This window comes from Dermacentor silvarum, chromosome 6, assembly GCF_013339745.2.
Source record: "Dermacentor silvarum isolate Dsil-2018 chromosome 6, BIME_Dsil_1.4, whole genome shotgun sequence".
Lineage (NCBI taxonomy): Eukaryota > Metazoa > Arthropoda > Arachnida > Ixodida > Ixodidae > Dermacentor > Dermacentor silvarum.
The window spans coordinates 145,314,059-145,337,123 of record NC_051159.1 but is presented as its reverse complement, the minus strand read 5'-3'; the positions used below and the strand labels follow the sequence as shown (position 1 = coordinate 145,337,123).

General features: G+C 42.7%; 1 protein-coding gene across 2 annotated transcripts; it reads left to right on the top strand.

Moving 5' to 3' along the window:
• The first annotated feature begins 530 nt into the window (after window positions 1-530).
• On the top strand, window positions 531-23,065 carry LOC119456137 (splicing factor U2af 38 kDa subunit-like). 2 transcript variants are annotated; one of them, XM_037717748.2, is made up of 9 exons: window positions 531-655; window positions 1,040-1,127; window positions 1,231-1,297; window positions 4,082-4,161; window positions 4,555-4,626; window positions 9,828-9,961; window positions 16,095-16,133; window positions 19,638-19,733; window positions 22,697-23,065. In XM_037717748.2, the coding sequence occupies exons 1-9, from the start codon at window positions 612-614 to the stop codon at window positions 22,836-22,838; spliced, it is 762 nt and encodes a 253-aa protein (XP_037573676.1). In that variant the 5' UTR covers window positions 531-611; the 3' UTR covers window positions 22,839-23,065. The 2 variants fall into 2 exon arrangements, with proteins under 2 accessions (XP_037573676.1, XP_037573677.1); XM_037717749.2 differs by lacking the exon at window positions 16,095-16,133.

The window sequence follows — 23,065 nt, the reverse complement described above, 5'->3', positions numbered from 1 at the left end:
CACGTCATCGAGCGGCCGTGACCACCGTGTCTCTCCTTTTTTTCTCTGCGCATTTGTACCCGTTGTACCGCAGCCGTGTAGTCGTTTCTAATAATAAAAATTACTAAACAAGGCCGGTATTTTGTAGCGATGCCTTTCCGGTAATAATGCCTTTTCGCGCTTATCGTGCTTTGTCAGTGGTCAGAGCGACGGTCCGCTCGCGTTATCAACTGGATCAGCCGGCCGTTAGCGGTGGAGGATAAGACTATAAAATAGTATAGAATAAGTCATAAGTCATCGCTACAAAATCGCGGCCCAGCACTTTTTTTGCAGTCATGAACGTTTTTTATTAGATTTTATTTATCTAGATTCATTTTGTTGTTCGTCATTTAAGCTGACTGTTGCGTCCTAGCTAAAATATTATAGTTCTATAGTGCAGTGTCAGTTGGTAAAATTTAATTTAAAAGCCAGTTGTTGCGTTTTACTAAACGCAAAAACAAAAATGTTTTTGCTCTATCTTTTTATTTATCTTTAAATAATATACAATTTATAGCGCCCTCTATATATCAGTATAAACGCAACATGATCGTTAGAAGCCGTCCTGAGTGAAGAGAATTGCGAGCGAGTTCAAGATGGCGGAGTATCTGGCTTCGATTTTCGGCACTGAAAAAGATAAGTAAGTTACTAATTTCATGCGCTTGCCTGCATGTTTTGCAAGCCCAACTCACCTTTTTTACCCAAGCAACAGGTCTGTGCCCATGCTTAGCGCTGCTATTGTTATTTATTGGAGAACATAGGCAAGCAAACTGTCTACGTTTCAGCGATGCCGCTGTTCCATGGCTTCACCTAGCGCTTTCTTTTTTCTTGATGGTAATGCTCGCAAATATGCGGAACATTATAAATCTTTATTTTTTTTTAATTTGTTAAAAAACACAATGGGTTGCGTTCTAGTTTGCTTACCGCATTGTTCACTTATGGCAGTATATCGCCTACTGTGTGCATTGCGTGAATAAACCTACTTGTCGCCTGTGTTAACTCGTTCGACGTTTTCTTTTCGTAGAGTCAACTGCTCTTTCTACTTCAAGATTGGAGCCTGTCGACATGGCGACAGATGCTCGAGGATTCACAACAAACCTACGTTTAGTCAGGTAAATTTTCTACACTGTCGCGGATGCGTGTGACGCACCGCCTTGGCGAATCAAGCGCGGAGGCATTCGGTTTATCAATGACTGATCTTCTCCTTTTTCGCAGACTGTTCTGCTGCAAAACCTATACCACAATCCTCAGAACTCGGCGCAGACAGCTGACGGGTCTCATTGTAAGTGCCATTTACCCTACAAATCCATCACAAGGCGCGTCATGTATTTAACTAAACAGCCTCAGCCATTCTGGCATGCACCCGCTATAAATGCAGCTGCCTTGTGGTCGGCGGTAGTTTGGCGTAGTTCACTGTAGCGCAGTCCTTTTGCACTTCGATACTGTTTCACAACGGCTTACTAAAAGGGGATGTTGTAGTGTTTGTATCGCTTATAAAAATTAACTATTCTAATGATTCATGCACTTCCCAATGCATGGTGTATGTGTTGCTTCCGTGGGAAACGACAATATGCTGGCCCTGTAACACATTATTATTTAACCCCTTGAGGCCCAAATTAATTCTGTTCAATGTAAAAAATTGTTCTTTACAATTTGAGATGTGCATGATCGTGGTAGTTAAAAAAAAAAAAAATCTGCTCACACTTTTCAATCAAAACTTGTTTAATGATTCCAAATGGAATCAGTGGGATTTGGTGGACTTGAAATGATGTTTCAAGCAATACATCAAAAATCTAGATGAACCTCTTTGAAGCAATTATTTTCTTTGTTAGGCAGAGGTGTGTGCCACACTTCTTGCACCGAATGCGGGAGTAAGAGCACATTCTTCATTTTTTCTAGTTTGCGCGATGACTTCTTTTTCATCGGACGAATCAATGTCACCTCAAGGAATCAGCACTTCATTCTTTTTTCCCATAAAACTCGCATGTGCTGATTGTCGCCATATGTTCAGACAGAAAATGTTTCCGTATTACGGAGGGATTTCACAAAAAAAAAAAAGTATCTGCACGGCATAAGCTCATATCAACAACATAAAGTCGCAAAAAAAGCAGAGCAAGGCTCCACCAACAATACAGGCTCCTGACGCGATAATGATCCATCGGGTAACACGCGCCCAAAACATGGCCAAGTACGGCATGAAAACGCCGTTCGAGCATGAACAAACACGCGATTTAGTCAGTTAGGTAACGTCAATCGAAAATGTATCACCGGATGGGTTGGGGCCGCTACGTCCCAATGATTCCATTTGCAATCATCAAGATTCACAAAGTTTTCCGGTACCCGCAAATACTTTTCGCCGAATAAATTTACTGCGAAGGGATAGCATAGCACCTAATAGTCAAAGTCCAAGTGATCGAGACAAAAATAAAATAACTGTCTTACCTCTGCACGGTGAAAAGAAGAGGGGATCTCAGCGAATGGCGGGAACAGTGCAAGCGATTCTTTTTATTTTTTCGTTCAGAGGTGGCAGCACTTCCTTGAGTCTACCAGCTTGCCAGCATATGTAGAGCATGGGCTAAATATGAGTTGTAGCATACGAACAACCTTTTTTTTTTTAACCTGGGGTTGCCCACTGAGCTACAAAATTGATGATTCCATTTGAAATCACTGGGCCTTTAAAGGGTTAATAGTGAACGAGTGTCGATCACATGGCATGTCAGCGCCTTATAATGACAAGATTGGCGACAGTATGCACCAGTGTGTACATCAGTTTCCAGCTCGAATGCTGTCTGCTGCGCACATGCCTTGCCTTTGTTATTTGCGAGACCCCATCGCGCACCACCACAAATAGCCAGGCCACGCAGCTACAGGTACTTGCAATCATCGCTTCATCCTCTTTGTTAAGACCATAACCTCACACATGATCATAAACCTCCTTTTTCTATCTTGATATCCTGGCACATGCACAGGTTCCAGTAATACGAAGAAAGAAAAAAAGTGGAAAGTGTATTGCAGATGTAACGTCTTTATCTACACCTAGTGTCACACCTGCTTCTTGCTAACAGGATTGTGCAGATAATCCTAGCAGGGCTTGTGTCCTCCTGATGTGAACAGTGTAAGAGATGATGCTCTCACCAGAGAGTGCTTTCTGTGCTTGTGCATACTGTTGCCAACTATAAGGTGGCATGCCACGCTATTGATGCTCTAAAGGTGCCAAGCTGTTTGTGGTCACATATTCAATAAAATACAAAGTATTTAGTAATTGCAAGTGTACATGATTACAGTACACAGGAGGAGGGCTTATTTGGGACAATCCAGGGCTGTGAAGAGATAGTTACTAACTATTAATACAAAGCATGTTGACATTACACCATGCAAACCGGTTGTGCTAAACTGGTTAACCTCCCTGCCTTTCCTTCTCCACTCTTTCCTTCCTTCCTACTTCACATACATAAAATGAGAAGTCATCAGTGTTAAATAAAGCAGTTTTGTTTGCAAGTAAAATGATAAAGGTAACCAGGCAGGTCATTAAATATGCAATAAAGGTAATGCTAACATAGCGGTCTGAAACACTACTGTTTGCACGTCATGGTTGAAAGTAAACATTCAAAGCAGGAGCAACCCAACTGGGTTTCATGGGTGGATTTCTCGTAGCAAATGCAGTTGACCATACATGTTAATTCATTGCCTCAAGTTCACCAAACAGGATGCTCCTGATTGATAAAGTTGAACGTCATTATTATATCAATGAAAATTGGTACCTAAAATTGTGCAGTAAGATTGTAAGCCCGGACCTTAGTGTAGTAATCTTAATTAAACTCAAATTGGCATGTAAGCTCAAGTAAGCTTCATTTAGTTTTCAGTAATCATGCTGGATAAGGGCAGTATACATATGAGCAAATATAAGGACTCACCTGTGGTAGAACATTTCCAGACTTGCAATTCTGAGTGTTGGCAAAACACATGATCTCTTCTTTATTCTTAAAGATTATATTGGGTTGTAGATCGTCTTGCGTTAAATTTACTGCAAATAGTGTTTCACGCCAACACGTTTGTTTCATTCCAGTGGCCAACATGACTGAAGAAGAAATGCAAGAGCACTTTGACAACTTCTTTGAAGATGTCTTTGTTGAGCTAGAAGACAAGGTATGTCATATGTTGTGCTGTGCATTTCCATTCATTTTTGGTGGTTTTGTTACTTTGTAAGTTTGATTGGGACTGAAATTGTGAAATTAGTGCTCACGCTCAAACTATGAGCCTGCTTGGACTAGCTCTCAAAGGTTATTGCAAGACATTATCTGCTGCATAGTCAATTTAAAGCATCAAGAAAACAAGGAAGTTCAGAAAGAAAACTATTTACAAGAAGTATAATCAGCAATGCTCAAATATACATGATACAAAAGCAAAGGAGAACTGCCCATATTAAAGTTCCTGCTCTTTGCATACATCATAAGTGCATTCTGTCTATTACTGGTGCTACTTGTTTGTTAGTATCTGGTGCCCTGGCCTTCATTTATTTTAATTTTTTTCTCATTACAGTATGGAGAGATCGAAGAGATGAATGTGTGTGATAACCTTGGTGACCATCTTGTGGGCAACGTTTATGTCAAGGTGAGTGAAGTCTGTTTATTGTGTTTGTGCAGTCCAATCAGACCTATTTACAACAAATTGCAGGATGCAAAAACTTGGTTATGAAATATACAGTTAAACCTCAATATAACGAAGTATTCAACTTTTATTGCGATTTATATGGACACTCCAGGTGCATTTCTGCAGTCGGCATCGCCGTGATGTTCCGTACAAAATCCAAGGGCGATAACATAGTCGCCGCGCGCCATATGCTGCATGTGCGAGTGAAAGCGTGCGAGGGTGAGCCGACAATGGTGGCTCAATCTCACGTGCACAAGGGAGGAAAGCGGGAAGAAGCACGCTGTCTTTCGTCGCGCGCAAGGCACACGGAGGAGGGTGATGGAGTTCTACTCTGGTGGGGACTGTGTGGCCCCTATCTTGAAAGTGATCTGCGACTAGGACAGAGGGCGCCGAGTGCTGATAGCTTCGTGCGTGCTGTGTTCTTGCCGCTTAGTTCTCATTGAAGCGAGAGGCAGCACGTGGGTTGGGGATCGTTCTGCGCATGCTTCAAAGAGAGCAGCCAACGGCGCGCACGTCGAAGTATAGAGGGGACGGCATCTCAGCCAGTGCAGGGCAAGCAGCATAGCATGGCGTTGGCTGCTCCATTTGGAGCATGCACAGAACGATCCCCAACGCGCACACCGCTTTGAACGGCTGTCTGCAACCGTTGGCGAAGCGGCGTGGGCACTTTTTTTTTCTTCGCTCGATGCATTGTGGGTCGACACAAAGAATGCACGGATGGAGCAAGAGCCATCTCAACATCAGGCACGTCGGACCGCGTTGGCCGTGTCCGGTTACATTGGCTGCACCAGTGCATCGAACTATAGACGTTCTCGCCAACGTGGCATAGCATGTGCGTGCGTTCAGGCTACGTTGGACTATACACACCTTAACCGAACAATTTTTCCTGACTTTCATTAGTTCGAATTTTGTTTAATTTGAGTTTTCGTAGCATCTCTGCGGAATTCTAATTAATGAGCTTTTACAGCCGCGGTGGCCGAGTCAACGCAAAAGCTTCACAGGCTTTGCTTCATACCACTGATGTGAAAATATCATCAATACAGCATGAAGCCACGGCCGTGATTTTGTAGCGATATACTAGTCTTATCATCCACTGCTCACGGCCGGCTGATCCCGTTGATAATGCGAGCGGACCGTCGCTCTGACCACTGACAAAGCGCGATAAGCGCGAAAAGGCATTATTACTGGAAAGGCATTGCTACAAAATACCGGCCCATATCTTTGGTCACCGACTCTGTAGTTCAACAAAATAAAACTTTTTTTTCCATGTGATCGATAAGTCAGAAAATTTACGGCCCTTTCCGTGTAAGAAAAATCCGTCATTGATTGTAGTTATTAGCTTAAAAAGTCGAATTTCAATATAATGAATTAAGGGGGGACGTGGCTTTCATTACCAACTTTCTTATGTCTTAGTGGATGTCAATGAAAATTGGTACAGAGAATAAGAATGGCTCTATGATGCTTTCATAAAAATTTCAAAGCGATACCATGAAAACTTTTTGCCAGACAAATTATTTCTTTATTGAACCTCGTGGAGGGACTGGAGGATTTACGAAATGAAGTGAAAAGTTTGTTAAATTCTGTATGCACAGCAAAATGTATGCAGAAGGAGATAGCGTTCTTGAAATTATTTTTTTGCAACGCTAAAATTTGTAGTTTGTTTTTCTCCAGTCCCACTGTAGTGAGCACGCTTACACTGCGAACAAGGAACCCTACTAAGAATTCTTAAAACACTAGGATAAATGAAGAAGAGCGCTATCCCCTAAAGTACAGTTCAATGAGTCTGACAAAACAAACTCAATCAAAATGTGTAAAGTAGTTACCAAGATATCTGCTCCACGAGCTGAGCAACATGCCAAAAAAACAGTACTGAGAAAACAAGGTTCAAAGTTGTCAAAATGTAATAGGCACCAGGGTTAAACCCTTTGTGTCCTTTGCGATGCGGCATCGCTTGACCATCTGACCTTTAGCCTGATGAGCTTTTGCAGCTTTCTTTTTCCGCATGGCATTTTTTCAGCTGCTCTGCGGAGTGCATGGTGTCCAGGCTGGAGGCCAAGAGTTGAGCAAAGTTCTGCACATGCACGGAGATTTCCAGCGTTGTACCTGCAGACTGCTTCATTGATGGCAGTCTCTGCAGCTATCAATGAAGCGTGTTCTTTTGGCAGAATGGACCAAATTATTGAATGTAGGCTCTCAGCGGCATTTTGAGTTTTTTTTGCCCTGACACCGTTCGAGAAGCTGTGGATCCGAAAGCCGCTGATACACAGGCAGCAGGGCAGTGGCAACGTGGGGTCTCGGACAGTATTTATGGGGTCGCTGTGGTTCACCTTTAGCTTCTTTCTCACTAGTTCACCTTTAGCTTCACCTTTAGTTCACACTAGGCTGAGCATCCACGATGTCTGCAACCTGCGCAGCACGATGAACTGATGTTTCCGTCGGCACAACACACTGCTCCAGGGGTTCCTGAACAGTTTCACCAACACGCGCGGACGATGTTCCATCCGTGCTTTAGGTGCTCAGCTGCAAGTCCGCGTCGTGCTGCATGCCACCGTCGAGCAAACTTTTTTTAGAGATCGGTGGCTTCGACCTAGGAGCACCAAATTGATGCGCAGTCTTGCGTTTCTTGAACGATCGCCGGCCCATGATCACAGACGAGAGCCGTTCTCCAAACTAAGATGGGCCGAGCTTGACAACAACGTTTTCGTTTCTCTAACGAGCGAGCGCCGGTCCGTTATCATCAGTGAGATACGATCTCTAAACCACGCCGCGACGAGTTGAAAAGACTCAAAATTCGCGGCTCCTCAGTGCTGTCAGTGCGGACGACCTTTCCGCTGGTTACTAAGGGCAACCGCCCGGGAGACCAATGCGGAGCCGCGTACACTCGCGTGGCGCGCGCTGCCAATCAGAAACCGTCGCGAGACCTTGAAACATTTGTTTGCTGTGCGCTTGCTCTTGCTTGGTGCAGCCGGCCGAGGTGCCATATTTGAAGACGGAGAATCGCGCTATCCATAGAGACCAAGATGGCAGCGCTAGGTTACGCGGTTGCAGAGATATCGCGGCTCTAAAAATGCAGTTTTTTCGCTATTTTCGAGAAACTCCTCGCCACCTTAGCTTCGATAAAAATTTTTTACATCATTTCTGCACGATTTTCTGTGACGAAATTTTGAAAAAAGATAGAAAAGGCATACAATACGAAAATGTGATTTTCAAAAAAATATTTTTTGGCCAAATTTCGCGATGCGAAAGCCGCGTCCCCCCCCTTAAAGTACAATGGAACCTCGATTATACGCCCCCAGGTTATGTGACGACCCGCATTTTACGACGAATTGGTTTGGTTCCGGCTAAACCTCCATAGAAATAATGTATTAATAACCTCGATTATACGACACAACTTTACGCTGACCCCGCCTCATATGACGCTTCTGTCGGTACCGTCCGAGAAAAGAAAAAAAAAAAGCCCTAAGCAGACGCAGGCTGGCGCGGGAGCACACTGCAGCTGGCTGATAACGGGTGTGCAGTACCGTTTTCACCCAAATATATGTGACCGTGATTGTTACGCGAGGGGTGACTTTCCAGTCACACGAAATAATAAAAATAAAACCGAGAATGTAACGCGAGATGAATGGAAAAAGAAATGTACCTTTATTCAAGTAACCGCACTTCGGAAACTTGTTCTCTTCACTCATCATTGTTGTCTGAAGAGGAGACGGAGCTTTCCTTGGACGGTATTCTCGGGCGATCACTTTCGTGGATAGTTCCACTTTTGCGAAATTTCGTGTGACTCGGCACTGAAAACGTCACAACCAAGCGTTTCTGGCGCTGTCCTAAGCACGTTATCAGCGCCAAGAGTGCTGTCGTGCGTATACTTCGAGGGGTTCGGTGCCGGAACGAGCAGAGTCTTGCGAAACCGAAACTATCTTCAGAAGTGATCGCCCGCGAATCAAGTCATCTTCCGTGCCGTTGAGCTTGCTTGAGATTTGAATACTTCAAAGACCGCACAAACATTTCATTCGGAGTCAGTACCAGGCCACTTCAAGTTCCATAGAGCCTTTCCGACTGGCCTCGCACTTAAAGAGGGCCTGCCGCTGATCCTGCCATCCACAATTCGTCGAGACACCGAGCCGCGGCAGACTTTCCCAGCTCCTCGGCGATCAAAATTGCTCGTCGCTTGAAGCGGCCGTCATACCTAATGCGCTGCGTCGCCATAATGTCGTGAATGAACGGAGTCGAACCGCAAAAGGCCGTAGGGTATTGCGGCATCATAACCAGGCACAAGCACAGCGAAAACAGCGTCGATTCCTATCAAAAACAAGTTCCGATTTTGGTCGACTTTATATGGATTGGATCGAGATGTAATTTTACAGGTTGCCAACGTAGTGCTAGAAATCGCGGAATTTAAAGCATTTAAATGGCCAATTTTGCTGTTATTCAACCGTAACACGAGGGTTGAGTTCAAGCAACGAAAATCCTGAAAAATATGTGCGTTACATCAATAAATATGGTAATTTCTTTGTATAATTTAATCTACCTTCTTTGGGGCAGTGCAGGTTCATGCCGCGGGCTTATTCGGGTGGTCTGTACCCGTTTTTTGGGCAAGACTGAGCGTCACTGCCTATATTCTTAATTTTTCGATTATACGATGGTTTTGCGTGGTCCCCTGAAAGTCGTATAATCGGGGTTCCACTATAGTCACTAAAAAATTGCAGCAAATTTTTTTGAGATAAGTCAGTCTGAAGATTTTAAATCTGCAATAATAAAAGAAACGACCCTGTAGGTTCGCATTTGGCGAGAAGAATTGGCCCACCAGAGGTTAAGCTCTTCAGTGATACCTGACCCGCCGTGGTTACTCAGTGGCTATGGTGTTGGGCTACTGAGCGCGAGGTCGCGGGTTCGAATCCTGGCCACGGCGGCCGCATTTCGATGGGGGCGAAATGCGAAAACACCCGTGTACTTAAGTTTTGGTGCATGTTAAAGAACCCCAGGTGGTCGAAATTATTCTGGAGTCCCCCACTACGTCGTGCCTCATAATCAGATCGTGGTTTTGGCATGTAAAACTCCATTATTTATTTATTATTATTATTATTCAGTGATACCTGTCTGTCAACTTCAAAAGTAGGTCACTGAAGCACTAGTTAAAGCTTCTGCTTATCGTGTTTGTCTAGTTTCGCAGGGAGGAAGATGCTGAGAAGGCTGTGGCAGACCTGAACAATCGGTGGTTTGCCGGTCACCCAATCTATTCAGAGCTGTCGCCAGTCACTGACTTTCGTGAGGCCTGCTGTCGCCAGTATGAGATGGGGTAAGTGACCTGTTGCAAGCTGAGCTCGCTTACAATAAACTGTAAAATATGCAGTGTTTTTTACATATTCAGGAGCTCTTTATAGCTGAGCTCGTTCATAAAGACCTTGGTAATTGTTCGTTGTATGCTTATTTATTTTTAAGAATGTCAAAACGAGAAATCAGAACGTGCACACTCGCAGGTATTCCCCTGCTCTCACATCTAGAATATTGAAAGATATGGCACTACTTTTGGCTGCAGTTAAGTAGTGTCCTAAAAACTGTAAGGAAATTGGTACTGTAATCTTTTGACGTGCAAATAAACTTGCAGCGACCTGTAGTGCTGCAAGAAATAGGGATAGCTCATTGGGATCGTGCATCTCCTTGCTTTTGTTTAACTCTTTCATTACCAGAGGATGATATTACTTTTTCAGGAATCTAAGAAAAGTGTTTTTGTCACCACATACAATGCCTTAGCATATTTCTTGCATTATGATTTGTTGAAATATAATTGGTATTCCTAAATACCTAGGTTGCAAGAAAGAAAGGTTTAGCAGATAATAGACAAAACTTTGGGAAGCTAACACATTTGTGGCAGCTCAAAAAAAAGAACAGTAAAAAGCAATTTATCTACAAAAAAAAAAAAAAAACGAATATGCCTCTATCGTAGATTAATGTTCCCAGAACACTTTCCTGTAAAAAAAAAAAAAAAAAGCAGTCATTTCTTTGGGTACAACCACAACAAAGTTAAAAAAAAAAATTGTGAAGAAGCCCAGTTTTTCACGCACAAGCGGAAGACCTTTCTAAGTGCGCCTGTGGAGGAAGGAATATAGCTGCTCAGAGTTGAAACTTAAGCTTACCAGCAGACAGCTGCAAATATTTTCTTCCAATCATCACCAATCAGCACTGCGAGATCGTAAATCCAGCAATGTAATGCAGTCCTTTGACTTACTGCTGGAGCTCTGATCACAAAATTTGTGTTGGTGTGCCATAATCATGAGCAACGTGCTTTCTTTCGGATGCAGTGAAGGACAAAGGCCATGTAAATTGTCGCCACACTGAAATCGCAATTCTTCCACAGAAACAAAATAAAACTGCTTCTGAAAAGCCCTTTTCCTGGACTACCAGCTGAGTAGTGTTATGTATTTGGAAGACAGCTTCAACATGCCAAAATTGGCACTCGGAATAATAGATCACCGGTGATCAATTTGAATGTGCGTGGCAACGAAAGAGTTAATCCCTGCACATGCTTGGTTTAGGGTGGACACAGGCAGCTTTCATAACAACAATGTCACACATGAAGCAAGGAACACTGGATCTTGTACTGGGGCAAATGGCATGATGTGACATCACAACTGCAGCCTTCTAGGAGGCATAGTGCAAAACTCGTAATTACAGCTGTGCTCAACACATGCAGTTTATTATGTGGTGCATCAAAGCAGCTGGTATAGTTCTGTTTTACACTCTTAATTAAAAACTGTACTCTCTTTGAGGTGCAATTTTGTCACAGAAAAATCGGCATCAGTCATGTGCACATTGCTGTAGACAACGTACGTTTACTATTTTCTGGCCAGGAACATCTTGCACCTCTCAGCATTTGTTTGCATTCCTGACAGCAAAGTAGCATGGGGGGAAAAGGCAGGACTGATGATGATTAATGTGTGACAAAGTTGCACCTAAACAGTTTTTACATGTGTAGCATGGTCGCTTCATTGCCGCACTTAGTGTTGAATCCTGAGAATTCTTGGGATTTTCTTTCTCAAGCATTCAGCAGTATTGATGACAACTGCTTACAACATAATTTCAAGTCATGGGAAGAACCCTCAACAGTTGTCACTTTGAAGGTCGGTATGTAATGTAAGCCACAGCCATCTTCAGCCCTCGGCCACAAGGTTGGTGCGGCCCATTTGTTGAGCTAACGTAATGAGTCCATGAATGTGGACCTGTGCCTAAATGCAGTATGAGAACTGTAGTCAGTCTATGGCATTGCACTGCTCAGGTTGAGATCACGAATGCAGTTGTGGCCATGGTGGCTGCATTTCAATAGGGGCAAAATGCAAAAATGCTTGTGAACTTATTTAGGCGCACGTTAAGGAACACTAAGTAGTCAAAAATAATCTGGAGTCCCCTACTACGGGGTGCCTCATCGGTGGTTCTGGCACATAAAACCCCAGAATTTATTGTTTATTATTATTATTATTATTATTATTATTATTATTATTATTATTATTATTATTATTATTATTATTATTATTATTATTATAGTCGTGACAAGTCAAGAATGCAAGATAGGCTCCTTTCAAACAAGTGCGGTGCACATGCCATTTACTGTATCCCTCCACATTTCAACAAATACGTTTCCTTACAAATGTCATTGGCACAAAGAGGAGGAGCTGTAGCTGTTCAGCAGCAATGGGCACACCAGGTCACGTACCACATTTGCAAGAAGACCAAATCACGAAGTTTAGGGTCAGAGAAGAGAGCACAGGTTGTTTGTACTGTTCATTTGTCAAATAATATTTGAAAAGGGAGTAAGAATAGGGTTTACACTTGCATCATGTACAACTACCTCCTCGCTGACAACCCTTCCCCCTACCCCGCTAGCTTTGTGTAGGTGCAGGTGCCACTGTCAAGATGTACCAGAAAATGCTGAATCAACCAATTGAGTCATTCCCTTCATAGATTTGCTATTCACTGCTGACACACAATAAGCTCCCCAGTAGGGTTAGAAGTTATTGTGTGCTACAAGGAAGCATCTAAAACAGTGAAGATCAGGAGATTGATATATATATATATATATATATATAAGGAAGGGGAGGAAGACCTTGGCGACAGACTTACTGGCACATGTACTATACGTGTTCCTTTTTGAGGGGTGCTTACTGCTGCGTTTTTGGCCTGTCTGACTATAGTCTGTCACGTCAAAGACGCGGGCTTATCGCTTGCTGAGGCAGCCAGATGCTGGCAGGAATTGAAAGCAGGCAGGTTTTGGTGGTTGCTATATGCATTCTAAACATATTCCATGTCCAGCTTGATGTAATGTGCCCACATTTAAGCTGTGCCAAACTTCGTTATAAGTAGCCTTGAGCACACATGCATTGGTGGCTGACGTGATTGAGCTGATAGGATAGGCTGGTTTGGCCCTGTTTTCTGCAGTTATGCCTTGTCTGCCTTCCGTGCAAAGCTATCGTTTCAAGCCTCTTGTCTTCGTTGTGACTAGCAGTGAAGTGACAGATGAACCACTGCGAATTATCAGCTGTAGCTTTTATTGTATGCTTTTCTTGCAAGCTGGTAGCCTCTGGGGACAGAATTTGAGGCTGGTTGAATGTAATCTCCTGCGTCGTCTCCTACTTCAGCATGTGTGAAGTGCAGTGGCTGTTCATGTTGCATTGTGCATAATTTCTTTTTGTATATAGCTGCTTTGCACAGAGAACATAACCAAGGTAAATTTACGTCTGATTATTTGGTCACATTTAATTATCCTGGCAAAGGCTGTGTTGGTTAGTAGTGTGAATGAGGATGTTGGTCATGTCCAGAATCAGGGCTGTGTCGCAAAATCGTCTTGAGTGTATATTCAGTGCAGCTGAAGAAAAAGGGGTAGTCACCATTGGCAAAGAACATGTTTTATGAGAGGCGCCGATTCAAAACTTATGGTAAGCACGTTTCAGAATTCTTTACTTGGGATTTTACAGCTTTCGCTACAAGACATGTGGTGTGTTCAGCCCTGCAAATTAGTTTGCCAGATTTCAGTGACACCTTATCTACCCAGCTGCTCAACATGGCCTTATTGCTTTCTGGTCATTGCCAACCTTAGTCATTAACTTTCTAATTAGTGGCTGCAGTGGTTTCTATAAGAATTTATTGACGAAAGATAAATGCCTTTTGGGGATTAGCAGTTGAGTGTTTTTCAGGTAAGTAGCCATAGTTCTAGCATATGTATTGCACAGGAGAGCACAAAAATACTTTGTAATCATGAGTTTATAATGCATGGAACTTTCTTAGTTTGAAATACAGGACTCTGAATATGTTGATATATATCATTCACCTTGTGCAGAGGAGATAATCGGGGAGGTTTTAGTGTTTCATTGAGGGGTCTCCAGTTTCTTCATCTCTGATGTACGGTCCAAGACACCCTCACAGATTCTATGAGGTTTATTTCCAGTTGAGAACATGGTTCTAGCTTAGCTTTCTTTAGCTTGGTCTTTACACTAACATCACTTGTACTCTGATAGAAAACTGAGCACTAGGAAAATTGCCACACAACCAGCTTGTCCGCAGAATTTAAGCTGAAAGTGGGGTCTATTATTTGCCGAGTGTTTTCTGACATTTAAGAAGTCCAGCTACCTTCCGCAGCTGTGAGGCTTAAGAGTGATCCACTTCCAATCGATAGATAAGTATTCGTTCAAGCTCGAAGCACGATATGCGCAGTGTAACGACTGAGCCTGTGACTCTTGCACACCTTCATATTAGCTATACCTGCAGCTCTCCTTTATCCATACCTCGGTTTGTATTGTTATCCTGCTTGATATGTCCTGGTGGTCTCATGCTTTCAAAGGTTTTACTCAAAGGATTTTTGAGTTTCCTGACATGTGGCATGTTGACGTATAGATGTGATGCCTACTGGTTGTGATGAGATGTAATGCAAATAGCAGAATAGGCGGGGGAGTGGTAATTTGGTCATCTGTTAGGTTTTTTTTTTTTTTTTTTGCATCGTTTGCTGATAGTGGAGTCTGTCAATGAACTTGCACTCGGTTTTCTATAGTATGCATTATTTTCTGCGTGTACGCCCTAACCCCTTACCTACCTTAGACAAACAGTATTCCTCCACTTTTTTTCTCACATTTGCTGCTGAACACAAGTATCAGTGTGTAGAATTATGTTAATTTATAGATGGTTCTAAAAGCAATAAAACTTCTGCCAAGAATGATTTTAGTTCTGGAATAGGGGGAAATTGCGTTTATCGTTAGCTGTTATTTCTCGTACCAGGAGCTTTGCACAAGAATGGTGTAAAATATTGACTGGGAACCTTTCTTCGCAATCTGAGCAGGTATTAGAGTACAGATTGATGTATAACAATTTGGAATAGCCTCACGAGGGTGCTGGCAATTGCTTCACCTGGACCAATGCTTTAACGATTGAGCAGACTGCACCAATAAGCTTTAAGTGTCCTGGAGGAGACGAAGTAGCCTACTAAACATCACTTGTTGCAGGCAGTCAGATCTTTAAGGAAAAATGCAGATTGTCAAGCTCTTTACACATAGCACAGTGACTGCTTAACTGAATTGGCTCAGTATGTGCTTCAGAAACCATTACAGTGGATAGTGTACAACTCTCAGAAAGAGGGAACAGAGACAAGCATGACCAGTCTTGCTGAAGGGCCTTGCTCGGGCTTTTATGGTATCTCTATGATAGAGCTGCCATAATAGTTTCCTGGTATAGAGCTGTTTGATGATTGTGTGATGGACTGTCACTGCGTGTGTGAGGCATGCAAGTCATTCTATAGATATTCCGGCTTCTAACATTAGTAGCTCTATCCAAGATGGCAATCGGTTTACCATGTCATGTGCACGGAAGTGTTTTTCAATGTTTTAGTGTGCACTTTTTCAAAAGTTTGCTTGCTTCAAAGACAGTTGAAGTACACGACTAGTTTTGAAGGAAAGCCAGAGTCTTCGATTGTTGTTGCCAAAACTTTTCACATTGTGTTATAACATGAAAGGCATTTAAAAACAGAATTCTGGGAATTTTGTTTGTTACCTTTATCAAGCTGATAACGAGAGGATAGTAATTTGAGAATGACTTTCCTAAGCCAACATAGTAGGTGAAGGGTTGAAGAATGCATTCTAGCATTTTCTGATCAGCTGCAGTAGCAGCTTTCATCACTTATGACAGTTTCCCCCTTTTCTCGGACAGCGCTAGTTTCAGTCAGCCACACATTCCCTAGCATTATCAACAGTATGTTTAGATTCCTTGCCGCCCGCACATTGGCAGTGAAAGTTTCGGCTAGGATCAATTCATATCTGGAATGGTGTGCAATTCACTTTTTTTATTTACAATAAATTCGAGAACACTGAAGCCGTTGAAAAAATGGCAGTGGTGGATAGCCCGCTGCCTCAATTCAAAGCTCTGAGGAGTAACCCTGTGCTCTGTCTTTTTAGCTTGAAAGCAAAGACTTGGCGTTCCACGGCAGCTACTGAGTAAGTGGCATTTCCTTGGGTGGGTGCGTCAGGTTGTTGCGGCAGTTGTAGCCGTGGTCAGCTTCAGCTCTTCACATGTGGGGTCACCAAGAAAAACTCTCAGCAATTGCAGAATTGCACCTTTGCCTGCTAGGAACTCCTTGCGGTTGCTAAGAAAAGCTGGCTTTAACTAATGAAGTTGTGGCTGCCCTGGCTTGTCTTTTTCCCGCAGCATTTTGTTCCAGCTTTTTTTTTCCTAGGTGAAAGAGCACTGGGATCCCTCTAGGTGCCTACTAGTGAAAACCGTCAGTTTCGTTTCAGCTTGCGAGTGCCGCATGCGACTCTAATTTTTTTTTTTTTTTTTCCCCTTGCCACACTGTATAGCACAGTCATCAGTTGGCGCGGACAGCAGCAAAACATACCACCATTTCTGACGCCGTATTTTCCATTTCAGTCTCGTCTTGAGGTCATCTCTAAATCTAGTTGGTCAACGTTTGAGCTTTCTCCCGATACATTCCCTCCCTTCCTCTATTCAGCTTTGTTTTTCAGCTCCAGCTGCGACACGAAAGTTGTTGGCTTTGCTTTTCAGCTCTGTGACCTTCTTTTTCAGCTCTGTGGTTTTTATTTCCTTGCGGTCAAGATTTCTTGATTCAGGGATAGCCAAAGAGCAACGGCAATTTCGCTACCTGTCACTTGTCCATCGTTGAGCCCATTATGACATTTGTTCCGTCTTTTATGTATAGTTGTCTGTTGACAGTATGACACCATTGCACATAATGAAATGTGTAACCGTAATCTAAGAGTTGTTGGCTGTAGGGTACCTGGCAATGCAGTGTGGGCTCTGGAAACCCAATGCCTGTGTTATTATGCAGTTAGGAAATGCCTGTATATAATAAACAACTATTTACAGGGGCTTAGTTTGCATGCAAAAGAAATGTGGTTATGCAAGTGGTATTTAAAAGTGTTTTACTGTTTTCTGAAATGCACAAAATGTGCTTTCAGTCATTTGGTATTAAAATGAAATTGGTATCAAACAAAGGCTCATAACATGCTTTTAATGCAACAATAGGTGTAGTCAAGTAACTGTAAGGACTTAAGAATCACAACTATTTTGATCTGATAAGAGCGAGAAAGCTACCTGACAGCAATGTATGGCCTTTGCTGTGACAAATGATACATTTTCACAGGGATTGTTGTAACAGGAAGGGCTTGTAAGGTCTAGTGCCTTATATTGGGGTGCTGTTGCCTGACTTCAGATGACATCAGATTCCAGATGACAATGAAGTGCTTAGTTATGAATTGAAACTTTTATAGCGAGGTTCAATGTTTTGTGATGAGGGCGATATATCCAAAGCAATCGGTGCAAGCTGATAGTATGAATGCTTTCATTAATGTACTGCTGCAGACTGTTTACAAAACTTACCGTAAAAGTCAGCCACCAAGGTCACCATGGTTAGAAAGGGTCTTGCAAGATTTTTTTTTAACATTGTAATTAAGCTTGTCTAGTAGCTTAACAATACTCTTATGGGGCAAATATTATTTCTTTGCACGACAAGGAGCATAACATTTCAACAAAACGACTGCCTGCCCTTTCCTTTTACTTGAAATTGCTGCCATTTTTTTTTCTTTATGACACACAAATATACATGGTGGCTATTATCTGTACTTAAATGCTATGGCCAATGAATGCTTTCAGCAGGGCCATAAACAAATTGCATGACTGATACGGTAGTGTGCCATCTGGTTATCGTGAACACCACTGCATAGATATTATAAGAGTCGTAAGGCAGTACATGAAGATACCAGACGCATTGTACAGCCATCATAGCAGGTGTTTCAGGGCCCCCTTTTATACCATGTGCACTCTTTCAGTTCTTAATAGGCGGAGTAAGCTGTGGGATAGTTCAGACTGTGTGTGCAAAGTAGGCTGTGTTTGATACCATAAAATGTGTGAGCATGCTTGAGCAGTATGTCTATACTACTGCACCCAATAGAAATGCCCATGTGTGTGCAGTTTACTTTGTATTTCTTTGCTACACTCTTCGTGCTGTGTTCCAAATGTGCTTTTCTAAGCAACTGCAAGGGTGTTTCTACTATAATGATGTCAGTCAGGTTTTTACTGACTGGCTCATTGCTTAAAATTTTAGATTGTTTTACAAAAGTAACAGTTTTAACAAGAACAATGTGTGCATATACATTAGTCTGCTCTAGCATATTGAAACTAACTCATTTTCTTTTCTTCTTCTTAAGACATTTTGTGAGTAGCGCTGGTATGTCTTGTTAATATTACAGCTTTGAGATTGTTCGTGAATGATATTGTTCGCTGTTATGGCTGGTAACCATAGCTGTTAGTGTCCAGAGATTATTTTACAATGCACAAGTGCCATTGGTGATTTGGTGATTGTATCCCTGTGGCATATTCTCTCTACATTAGTGTAAGCTAATTACATAGGTACTGTAAACACACATGGGGTTATTGAGAATTACTTTAACGAAGGCGAAACGCTAATGCTCGAAGTGATACTTGGGCTGCCACCCTGAATGAGCTGCAGGTTCCTATTGTGTAGGTAATTTTTGCATGAGGTAGCACGGATGATATCACATCAGCAGAAACCACAAATTTCTTTTCAAAATGTGCTGTAGCTTCATTCCACTCTAAGCACCTAGTAATATTAAACCTTATTCTCTCTCGGTTGTAGAAAAAGATGCTTATGCGTCCTTAAAGCTTCCACAACATAACGTTGGTGTCAGGAAAGCATTTTCAACCTTGGACTAAGAAAGCGATGCTTGAGTGCAGTTTCGATATGCTACCTACAGAAGTAGACACATCAAAATATTTATTGCGTTTTCCCCCTTGAAGTAGCACACTTTCACAGAATGTGACTCATAACTGTCAGCAGTGTGGCATCACAAAGTGTATGCAAGCACAGTGTGTGAGGAATGCACGGTTGGCTTTTGTCACCTGCAGTGCACATTATTGTGCACATATTGTGGCTCGCAGCGAATGTGGATTACATGTATGTTGAAATATCTGTTGGAACACCATGTAATCGACACTAGGCCTTCAACCATTCTCAGGCATATTGTAGGAGCTTGGCACCACAGCTTCTGGAAACGGCGCACTGTAAAGAAAGTTCAGTAGCCTGAACGTCTGGCTCGTTGATTATTTAATCATGGTGCTGCGTGTCCTGCAGGTAGCTACATTTTATCTATCTTTCCGAGGAGGAAAGTTATAAAACATTCGAAGTTCTGCAGTCCCTGCCTAAGCATTTAGTGCTTTCTTTTGCCTATAAGAAAGGCACATTTGTTCGAGGGGGTTTTCCACTAGCCTGTCTGGACTCCTGTGTTTCAGTGTAAGTGCTTGCTTTGACCTTGCTGAAGTGCAGTTCCACAGTGGTGGCCCGAGTAGCACAATAGTGGCATTTGCAGCTTTTGGTGTGTCGAGCATTGCCTGGCCTTGTGTCTGGGGCTGGGGGGGATGTGCATTTTCATCCGGGACTGCCTTCTTTTCCATGTTGTATCTAGGGAGTGCACTCGCAGTGGCTTTTGCAACTTCATGCACCTCAAGCCCATCTCGAGAGAGCTGCGCAGGGAACTGTATGGCCGCAAGCGCCGCAGGAGGTGAGCCATGTCCTTTTTGTACAGCTGGAAAGCAGCGATCATTTGCTTCATTTGCTAGTGAGAGAATGTATTCTTTTTTTGTCTGTGTTTTGCACAACTAGGCAATTAGCAACTGCAATTTATGTATTTTTATTCATTGCACAATTTAGGGTGGGGGAGGCAAATAAGGCTATAAGTTTGAAGCAGACTTGCAAGGTCTCTGTTTCTTTGCTTACACTTACATGCCAAATAAGTGTGCGGTTTGATTTGAAATATACATGATGTTTCTAGAGGTTTGGTCGCAAAATAGCATTCTGATAATGCTGTAGTGAACTATGCCCTATCCAGTTCTCTCTTTTTATTTTTTAAAATTATTATGATTGAAGAGGTTTTAATTAAATAGCTGCAAAGTGCACAAAAACCTTTTTAACATGTAAAACTGACAAATTGTAATCAGTGCTACGAAGGCAGATGCATGCAAAAAAAAAGTCTAGGAAAAGCACGAAGCTTTTTTTTTTTTGCAATGTTAAGTGAGGCTGCCTGTGATTGATCAAACTGACGCTTTTTAAGTTACATATATAGTATGTACTATTTATACATACGAGGGGACCATTTTTAAGTTTCCAGGAATTTTCAAAAATCACCTGTTGCAGATAACATAATTCTAGTCCTTGAGCTGAATTATTCAGAGAGGCGGACATTACTTGCACGAGAATTCGAAACACATATGCAGTTCGTGTAACACTAACAGCACATTTGCCTGTTTCTCGGCTACTTAATGTTTATTTCTGCAATCCCACGAAAAACACGGAGGCATACAGTATTTCAGTCAAAATATGTAGATGGGACCCTCAGGTGCTGATAAAGTGATTGCGGTCATTAATAACAGTGGAAGGGGCAAAATGCGATTGGTTTGCAGTAGTCAGTCAAGTAGCCTTTACTACACTTAAGTATGTTCTGTTCACCAGGTCAGCACTGAAGAATTTGTGTTAGGTGCTAGTGTGCAATTTATCTAGGGAAGTTGGACTGCTCGCAGAACAAACCTGTGGTATGCTTAGGTAATGGGGCTGGTTTTAAACATTTTTGATTTCGAGTGATATCCTCCTTGATTTCTTTAATGACCTTATATGCTGTAGTTCACTGATATTCCTTGTGTCATCCCTCATTTTCATCTACCAGCATGAAATACAACTTAAAATTTTGTTTTGGTCTAGGAGAGGCACTGCGAAATATTGTTTATAAGCAGTTATGAGGAACCTTCCATGTTTGCAGGCAGTATTCTGTGGCAAGGAAGGGAAAGCTACAGAGGCAAAACACACATGTGACAGCACTCCTAAAGATAGTTCCACAGTCTCATTCGCGCTTGTTTAGGCTAGGGAGCGAGAAAACAGTAATCTTATTTACTGCAGCACTTGTAATGAGGCATAAGATACACCGCACAATGTTAAATCAGAAATAAATTATTTTCACTTTGATCTTCAACGTTTTGACAAATGCGAAGTCATTGCAAGTATGTCGAACCTAGGTATAACAAACAGATGTAACGAGTTACCGGGTACAACGAAGTAAATAAAAATTTGGTTGACTGTGCTTTATTTCATTGGGCTAATGCATTGATGATCCAATGCAATACCAGATACAGCAAAGCTAATATTAGCTCACTCACAGCTCGAAACATGTTTCTTGGGAGGCAGGCATTCTGTATCAGTATTCTCGGTCAGTCATTTTTGCGGATACAATCAAGGTGTCGAACCAAACCCGAACAAAAGCCGTACCCGAACTGCAGTTTTGGGTAGAACTGAAACCGAACCCAAACCGATATTTTTGCAATATGCCTGAATATGAACCAAAACTAAAAATAACAGAGGTTACTGGTTCGAGAGGAAACATTGAAGTATATAAGACGACAATGGGTGCTCCATAGCCTGCACAATTCTTCAAATAACTACTTCAGTCGCACACCTGACAAGCAGATTGTTACAACTCAAGAGTTGAATTTTGTGCGAGAATGGGAATAGACGACGAGTATATGCTGGTAACTGTGACCACTTTGGCAGGGGCACTTGCACTTCTGAAGTCTGCCATGCCACTTGTGTTCTGCAGGCAAAAAGTTCTTTCAGGGCTCCTCTAAATGAACATTTCTCGTGACGCTCCCAGTTTTGGGTCAACTTTGGGTTAACTTGTTACTATAACTAGATAAACATATAGCGACAGCGTTGTCACTACTAGGAAACCGCAGCTCCAGCTACGATCGGTCTGGAATGTGCATCTGGCATCTGAGTAGACTGGCCATGCGACATGCTTCACCACGATGCACTGTCAATAGCCAGCGACTGCAATTACGTCTATTTTTTCAAATGAGGTAGTGTTCACATGCCATGTGGCGGTGTTCGCATGCAATTGATCAGCGTGAGTTTTGCTCAGCTCTAACGTGACTGGCATGTTGCTGCATAGCCATTATTTGTGGGCTTGGCCACACGGCAACGAGTGGCCAATAACGGCAGTATGGCGGCTTGCCAGTCATGTCAGACACCGTGCTTGCACATTGCCAGGAAGATGCCGTCATCCGTCTGCACAAACAAGTCAGTTGCTAGTCGCATGAAATGTTTTTTTCTCTACGAAAGAGAACGACCGAGAATACTGCCCTTGATGGCTGGCTTGCAATCCTGACACATGGTGTCATGCGTGCAGTTCTCTCATGTAGTACTTTTATAACGAACGTCGAATATAACGAGGTAATTTTAGTGGCAGCTGCTACTTCGTTAAAATGAGGTTCGGCTGTAGTAAGCTATGCTGATTCAGTATCTGCCACAAGAAGCTGAAATGTAAAGTTCTGCCAAACTGTTGAACTACTTGGCACAGTAGCATGTGTTGAAGCTCAACCTGTATAGCTTTCCCTTCATTGCCACAGAAAACTGTGAATGTAGCGTTAACATCAACGCCGGTTTGGCTACTGTTCACACAAACTATTATGTGTTGGGCAGGTCTCGGTCTGGATCACGGAGTCCCAAGGGCCCCCGGCGCCGCAGTCGAAGCCGTGAGCGCAGGCGTCGCAGCCGCAGCCGTGAGCGCAGGTCCCGCTCCCGAGACAAGAAGGACCGAGAGGAGCGTGCTGGTCGCTTCTGAACCTCCATACGTTTCCCCGAACGGGCATCTGTGTGCCCCTCTTTTTTCAAATTCATTTCCTTTTCCTGCTTTGTATTTTCATTCGCTGTCCGCATTGTTTTCTGACCTCCTTTTCTTTCTCTCCCTTCATCTCACTTAGCAGCCTGACAAACATTGATGTACTTTCTCCCTCCCCCATCCCTCTCTGGCAAAGAAAGCTGGAATAAAACCATGCTGTCAAGGTCGTA